Raw genomic sequence first — 8,693 nt, 5'->3', positions numbered from 1 at the left:
GGAGGGGAAGGGTGGTTTTTATGCTGGGTGTTGAGAGGCTGGAGTATGATAGAGAGAGAGAGAGAGAGAGAGAGAGATAAGCACTTGTCACGGAGGAGATACATGGCTGCTCCACATTATATAAAGCTGGAAGGAGATGAAAATGCTGGCGATGAGGTGTCAAGATGAACTCTGATGGAACAAAGAAATTGAGTGTGAGAGAGAATTTAGCTGTTGGTTGTTTCGGTTTTTAGGATGGTTGTCACCTGAATGATGCAAAGGTGTCGTCCGTCAGGAATAGCTGAGAATCACTAATAAATGGTGGACGCAGCGATGCACTGTCAAAGTTCATGCACCCCACCCCCCACTGCTGCTGCTGCTACTACTACTACTAAGTGCATTGAGCCAATGAGATATGAGTGCTGTCGAAACATTGTTAGCATGACATTTTTATAGTATTGATATAATATTTTTTCATTACTGATTTGATATTATTTCATTGCAAGTGCAATATGTTTCATTGCTGAGATGTAAACTTGACTCTGAGCTGGAAACCTGTTCATTACATTGCAGGATCGAGAAGTCATCCGGAAATATCTGGAAGGAAATGATTACAACGTGGATGCCACCGTTGCGGATCTCCTGCAATTGTTGAATATTTCCCGGAAAGAAGGTTAATGCAAAAGTATTCTTATTATTTCCCACCGAACGTTGTTGTTGTTGTTGTTTATGGTGCAGTACTGAAAGGATGGACCCCAAATGTACTTGGCTACCTTCTTTTAGTCTGTTTGTGGGACTGAATGGAGGCTAAACTGATTAGGACATATGGAGGAGGACAACTGTTTAAAGAAGTGCTGCTTGCTAGATGTGGATGGAACCTGTGGAAGAGGGAAACCCAAGAAGACGTGGGATGAAGTGGTGAACAATTACGTGCAGACGTTTAGCCTCACAGAGGAGATGACTCGTTTCTTTTGGCTCGTTCCATCCTGAGCTCAAATCCCGAGGTCATCCTTTTAGGATCAATAAAGTAAAGTACAAATGAAACGCTGGGATCAATGTAATCAACTTAACCCCCTCCCCCCCCCATCGAAATTGGTAGACTTGAACCTCAGGCAGCAGACCAGCATCCCATTGACGGGGGAATGTTGCCATCTTGGTCACTTATACACCTTGGAAACCATGTAACTGGCTTCATGAGTCCTGGAGCTCAAGAATATAATATAATATAATGTAATACAATATAGTATTTTATATATATATATATAATGTATGTATATGAATATATATATATAAGTATGTATATATGAGTTGGAGCATTTCCATGGTGTATATGAGATCAAAATTTTTGAAATTGTAAACAGTTTTGGTGAGATGTTTACTAAATACATTTTCAACCTCCCTGTGACACAGGTCATTACAGTAACCAAACCTGTAATTAAGAAGATGTTAATTCACATTCAATTAAAAAAGTGATGCAGTAAAATCTGTTGTCAAGATGTCTAACTGTCCTTTGGCCAGTCCACCTGGTGGTGAAGTAGGCAAAAGCAAGGGAGCGTAACTCACTGCTGTAAGCAGCTTAACAGTTAATCTGGTGACTGAACAGATTGAGATAAATATAGATTTGAAATTGAAGACAGAACAAAAGTATTAATGTTATCTTTTCTTTATTTTCAACTCCTACCATTCTAATGAGAATCCTGTTTTACTAATCTATGTCGGTTCTTCTGTTATTTCAGAGAAATCAGTGCATGGGAAAAAGACTGCTTTAGGAAAATCAGATTCATGTCTGTGGTCAGAGACAGGATCCGGATCGCGACTGTTTGGTACTCTTGCACAGAATTCCTCTTCTGCAACTTCTTCCACCTCTTCTCCTCCTTCGTTGTCGTCTTCATCGACATCACTGAGGAAATCTAAGGACTCTCGCGTTCACTTTACCGACGACTGCACCAGTGAAAGTTCGGGCTACGGTTCACTGAGCGGTGACAGCAGCAGCAGCAGTGGTGCTCGACCCAAGCACATGATACCCAGGGTGCGTGTACTGTAGCAGAAATTAGATTTGGTAGACTTTTTCTCAATTCAATCTTCTCTTCCTTCTTCTTTCTTCGAACTCTACATTTGAACTCTAACCCTCCACTTCCCCCCCTCCTTTTCCCTTCTCCCTGCCAATGGCTTTTATGCCACTTCCAACCTCTGCCTCCAGCTTCTCTTTTTCTTCTCTTCCTCTCTGATTGCATCCTACAGACATATATTAAGGGTAAGAGCTAAAAGCTGCATATGTAAATTTTTCAGTAAATTTGTTATTTATATTTTCCCCTTTTCTTTTATTTATTGTTTTTCTTTTCTTTTTGTTTGTCATCATTTCTTCTGGTGATGACATGGTCTGCTCTCAACATCGTTTCCATCGTTGTTGAAAGAAAAGAAATGTCTTCAAGTTATTATGAAAATGACAACTGCAAGAATAATAATTAAATATAGCACAACCTTATTTAGTTAGGTTGTGGTCCAGCATTAATTATTGGATTGGCCAAAAAGTCTGTTTGATTTTGTTGACAGTAAACTTCAAGCACTCTAATAAGTTGCTAACTTCAGTCTGTCCCTTGCACATTTGACCAGACACGTATTTTGAGTGCTTGGGCTCACCCTGTAAATGGAGAACCACAACAAACCACTTTAGCTCACTCTCTCCATCAAATCGACATTGTCTCAACAGGTGTACCACACAACAGGTGTACCACACAACAGGTGTCAGTGACCACAGAGCAATGTGAGATTGTTTTAATCTAGACCACAACACACTGCCCAGTCTAGGAATTGAAACTACGATCTTGTGATTGTGAGTGCAACATCCTAACCATTTGATACACACAATTTACCAAAAAAGCTACTAAGAGTTTCATGCTTTATAGATACAGTAAATTGGCAGATATAACATGCCATTAATCTCCATGATGTTGGCCAAAGAAATCAGAAGGAAAAATGCAAAGAAGGTTGATGCAAAAAGTGAAACAAGAAAAAAGAAAAGAAAACGTAGATCTTTATTCTCTTTATAGAAATCAGAATTAATGTATCTGGTGTAGAATAATGGAACAAAACGGAGGGTAAAGTTTGTGAGATAACAATCCAGAGCAGTCAGCGTCCTCCACTTTCTGATTAAGTAGTGTGATGGAATTCTTGAACCTAAAAAGAATGTGCAATCTTTCAGCTATGCAGAAGTCAAAAGGTGTCGTTTGTGAGTTCGTGGAGTCCCAGGAAATTGTTGAGAAGTTGTTGAAGTTCGTTGAGTTGTTTTGGATTGGTTACAGTTGTTGGCAGAGAAATTAGGAATACATCAAGTGGAGACAGTTGGTGTCTACCCTGTTCTGTGGTACAATATATATCACACTGTATTTGTGCGCGACACTAAGGGGACGTATACAGAAACCATGTTATATAAATTTTATAATTTTAATATTAAATTATACACCTGTGCACACACACACACACACACACACACACACACACACACACACACACACTTTTATTGTAGTTGTATCAGTCTGATGTTGCTTTGGAATAAGCCTGGAATATTAGTTTATTCAAACAGCTACTTGAGTGATGATTAAAGAATGAACAACAACATCCTAGATGACAAATGGATAAACGGATCTGATTGGTTTGGACTCAAGCTGATGTCGCTCCTGTGTAGAATGGTTCCCATCTCAGTAGCAAAACTTGGTACTTTCGGGGGGCAGGGTTGGTTATGAAAGGGAGATAATTCTCAAGGTATGAGTTGAGAAGTGAGGTTTTGACTGCAGGGAGTCAATAATTGAATGAGTTGGTAGAAATTTGGAGAAGATCCACAGTGTTGGTGAGTGGTGGGTAGAGAGGATTAGGGCGATTTTGGGTGTTTCCACACCATACTCTGCCTTTTGGATTTTGGCTGAAAGTGATGGACCCAGATCTCATCTCATCTCTAATCATTCTCTCCAAAAATAATTTGGCTTTTATTGTTGTAGTGGTCGAACAAGCGTTGACAAGTTTCCACACAATTGGCCTTTGTGCTCCAGTAAACTCTCCTGGCACCTTTTCTGCACAGACTTTATGTCTTGCTCTTTCGTGCCTTATACTTGTCCGGCCACTTTTAAACTTTTCAATCTATTCATACACACTTCTACACAGTCGAGCACTGTCCCTGAATTGTACTAACAGCCTGCAATGACTTTCAGCCCCCTGATGACAGAATTCGGATCACTGGTTTGTGTTTATCCTTGGTACACAGTGCCAGTCTAGTGGCCATGTTTATTCTGTAACACAAGAAGCAAAACTTGAGCAATCAAGGCCAAACCTCGGCTACATAACTACAAAAGTACCACCTTTTAGTACGTAAGCACTGAAGGCAGTGCAGCTTCGTTTTGGTAGAAGTGGGGATAGTCTTTGGGTTCCCTTCTTGAATGCATGTGTGACCTTTATTATTTTCAGTTGGTTGACAGTTACAAAAATTGGTTCAGGAGCCAAGGGTTTCATGCGTGACATCAAATTGATAATTAAAAAGAAATCTGTATACACTCATATATTGAGCTATTTTCTTTGCATTTGTTCTACGCACACACACACACAAGTAAGCATCACTATTTTCAAAGTATAAATCATATCCTGAAAGGAATCCATTTGCCATTATTGAACATAATCCGTTCTTGGTGAGAATAAAGAATTTCATGTCCGGTCTCCTCACAACGGAACCCCCAGACATTTGTCTAGAACATTGGAGATGAAACAGTCAAAAGGAATGGCCTCTCTGCATCTCATTGAGCCTACAAGGGTCACTGGAAAACTGGGGACAGAAGTGCTAGGATGTTGGGACATCTAGTTGTTGCTTGTGTGTTCAGTCAATCGGTCATCCCATAAATAATGCGACTTTTTTTTTTATACTTTTATTTTTTTAAATTAAGATAATCGAAGTTCTTTTTTAATCTAAAATATACTCTCCTTCATTTTCTACAATGCTCTTCCATCTATCTGGTAAAATTGCAAGGCCCCTCTTCCAAAATTTACTTGTCCATGACGAAAAATACTCCTCCAGTATTGTTCTCACCTTGTATACTGCATTAATATTCCTCACACTTTCCATTGCATTGTTGCCTTTTTTGTGAACTCAAAGCAAAATATGCTGAATATGCTCCTTTGTCACTTCCATACTCTTCAAAACTTGCACTAAGAATAAGTACAAGATAAAATTACTACTTCGTTTTGTAGCAAGTTGATGCAGGTAGTTTATCCCATCCCCCTTCGACTTTTAATTCATGCAACTGAAAAAAAAAAGCTGCATTATTTATGGGATGACCCAATATATTTGGTTCATCTTGTGGGTGGTGGTTTAGTGGTTTAACTGTGGGCCTGGTTTAATAGTGTATTTTTATGGTCCATCAGAAAACCTCATTAACAAGCATTTGATTAGATGAGCAGAAATAAGGTGTTAATACAATTAAATCAAGGTAAATTAGTATTAGATCGAAGCTGAGATTTTTCAGTTGAAGTGCATGAAGAAAGAAGGTGGGTAGAAAGAAGTAGAATGAGGAGAGAAAAGAGAAGAAAAATTAAAGGAGAAGAGGAAGAGATGAGAGGTGTATAGAACGGTGGAGGAAATGACAAAAACGATGGGGGAAACATTGTGTGTCTCGTTAGTTGAGAATCTGCTTTGTTATGCTGTTATAAGTTATATTTGGTACAAGAAATTTAGGATTGGTTTTCTACATAATTGTTTGGAATCAATGAAGTGTGTATAGAAGCAGAGGTGAAAGAGATGAGATTTCTCTGTAAGAAGAGATGAAAGACAGCCTGGGTTTTATGGCCTGTGTTGAAAAGTGACTTCAGGCAACTCTTAAATTGACCATTGTTAATACAAAGGTAAAGAAGACATTCATTGTTTGTATGCAAGTGTAGGTATAAACATGCATGTATATATATATATAGATATATAGATAGATAGATGTGTTTGTGTGTGTGTATATATATATATATAGATGTGTTTGTGTGTGTGTATATATATATGTATATAAATGATGATGATGATATCTATCATCAGTAGTGGATAAAATCCTACATGAATGTGCACAGCTACAAACTTTACACACTTTTCTGCCAGCCAGTGTAAGTACACTCTTTCACACACACATATTTACATCCATGTATTGTTTGTGTTACTAAATAGCCATAGAATTGAATGAGAGAAGTTCAGAAGGATAGGTTTGAGTAGATGTCTAAGGGAGAATTGAATTAGCCATTCTATGTTGGAAGTTGTAGATTGCAGAGTTAGAAATTTTGGCATTGTAAAGCAATTTTTGGAATTTGTGATTGGATGGAAAAAGTGGTTCTCTCACAGTCTAAAGAAAAGATAAGTTAGAAAGGTAGAGATGCATTAATTAAAAGGTAGATTGATACCATTTGATATTTCTGTTCTGGTATTTGGGAAATGTAGAAAGTAGGTTTGGCAATCACTGCAAAAGTGGCCAATGGCAATTGCTCCTTATTCCTAATACTTTCTGCTTGACTAAATACATCTGTAGTGAAACCCCAGAAGTCTTGTACAGAACTTGAATGATGTAAAACATGAATTGTAATGTGTTGTTGGCAATTAGTTGTACCTGAGAAATTAATTCTCACAGAAGAATCACATGTTGTGACTGGTCTGGAAGAGATAGGAAAATGCAGTTGTTTGGTGTGGTAAGTTGATGGAGGAGTCGTATTTGAGTTCATTCAGAGAAAGTAGAACCAGGACACTCAGAAGAAATGTGGAGAAGAAGGAGATCCAGGAAAATGTGGGGAAGAAGGAGATCCAGGAAAATGTGGGACAAAATGGTGGAAACTGATCATAAAAGGCTTGTTTAATGAAATCAATACTTTACAATCTTTTTGCTTTGCTGTCAGAAATTGTATTAGAGGAAGGTAAAATGGTTTTTTTTATATGCAGGTCAATTTTTTTTTAATTATCGAAAGAAATATATACTTATTTAGAATGCTGTATGTCTACAATGTCTCAACATATTTAGAAAAGTCTTTTGAATGAAATTGTATGGAATTCAATAAAAAAGACATGCACACTTTCAATTTTGGCATTATTACCAAAAAAAAAAAAAACTTCAAGTGTTTGCTACTTTGCTTCTCTTCGCAAGAAACCCTAATTCTTCTCCAAAGAAATTCACTCTTACCATTTCAGATCCTTTGCTTGGTTTGAAGTTTGGATCATTTTCTGAAAATTACTTCAAAGCACGAATTATTTCAATGTCTCTGTTGTTCTACCAGTTATTCCAAAGTCTTTTTTTAAAAATTTTCCCAGAATTATTTCATGTACAGATATTCACCAGCAGTTGTTCTAATTAAGAGATTAATTCTTCAAAGAAGACCTGCCTTTAAAACAGAAATAACTCTAATTCATAGGCTTTAGAAGTGGTTGTGGAATGGAAACCATTTCAACAGTTGTGCATGTTTGGAGTGACTCAAGAATTGCTGCAGGAGTGAGATTGTTGTTTTGAACGGCAAAAGCAGAAGTATGTTGGGGCTTCTAATCTACAAGTCTTCTTTTCTAATATTACTAATATTTGATGGTGGGACGTCAATATAATCTTCTCTGTTGGATTTCTAAGTAACAGGCAGATGAGATTTGAAAACATGCTTTTAATTGCTTTTTGACTATCACAATGATAAATGAACAAACAGCTTAAGTTTCAAGTCCCCAATAACATTTATTTTTAACAACACAGTGAGGCAATCTTCTGCTGTTCTATTCCTGGAGTCTGTTCCCCCACCAGCCAACATTCATCTCTTATATTCCGTGGATATTTACCTCTTCCACTTCAAATATGATGGAAATTTTGATACAATCTGAATGTCAGCACTTTCTGATTCTCCTATTGTCTGAAATTTCTTGAACTTCACACACTCTCTACAAACAGCAATAAATGTTAAGGGATTTGCTCGAGTTTCTGCTTCAACTGTTTAAATAAATCAAATGACTTGAATAAGTTCTAGGGTTGATCCGTTTGACTAAAAGTCTTCAAGGCGATGCTCCAGCATCTAATGACTGAAACAAGTATAAGCTAAAAAATAGAGGATGCAGCATAAAAGAAATCTCCCAGATTAAATTCTTGGATGTGTTACAAAATGGGAAATTTTTCTGTCGCACTTGGAAGTACAGCAAAGGAAACCAGACTGAATTTGGCAGCTCAAAAGTTTTCTTGTTCTAATCACCACATTTCAGCATTTGTTGACAATGTTTAGGGGAGGTGGTCATACAGTATGTTTGAATGGTTAGAAAGTTTGTTTCATAGTCACGTGGCATGTTAGGTGAATATCATTTTCTTAAGCCTTCAGATGATCTACACCTTGTGAGAGAAACTGGGTGGATAGGAACTATAGAAGCCCGCTGGGTGGATTATACTTGGAATTCAGAAGCTACAGCCTTGTCACACACTTTGTCATGCTGAGTCGGCCTGAGGAGAAATGCACACACACACACACACACACACACACACACACACATTAATGGTAGAGGGCATACAAGTATCAGTTGATGCTCATTGTATTGGAGTGAATGTGTTAAATTAAATTGAGTTAATTGCACACATGTTGTGCATAAGAATTGCCTGTGGGGATTTATATATGGATAAATAGGTGTATATATATATATAGAGATACACATACATACGTATATATATATATATATATATATATATATATAT

At 37.4% G+C, this 8,693-nt stretch overlaps 1 protein-coding gene across 2 annotated transcripts in view; it reads left to right on the top strand.

Annotated features, from left to right (window-relative positions):
- LOC106876053 (OTU domain-containing protein 3) overlaps window positions 1–2,285 on the top strand; it is a 30,821-nt gene extending 28,536 nt beyond the window's left edge. Inside the window, exons 7-8 of one of the 2 annotated variants that reach the window (XM_014924451.2) lie at window positions 553–652; window positions 1,716–2,285. In XM_014924451.2, coding sequence (XP_014779937.1) covers window positions 553–652; window positions 1,716–2,023 — 408 coding nt within the window. In that variant the 3' untranslated portion in view covers window positions 2,024–2,285. The remainder of the gene's footprint in view (window positions 1–552; window positions 653–1,715) is intronic. The other variant, XM_014924453.2, reaches the window with a different exon arrangement.
- The last annotated feature ends 6,408 nt before the right edge of the window (window positions 2,286–8,693 follow it).

This window comes from Octopus bimaculoides, chromosome 25, assembly GCF_001194135.2.
Source record: "Octopus bimaculoides isolate UCB-OBI-ISO-001 chromosome 25, ASM119413v2, whole genome shotgun sequence".
Classification (NCBI taxonomy): Eukaryota; Metazoa; Mollusca; class Cephalopoda; order Octopoda; family Octopodidae; genus Octopus; species Octopus bimaculoides.
Note: the sequence above shows the minus strand (reverse complement) of the source record. Positions and strands in the feature narration are given on the sequence as shown.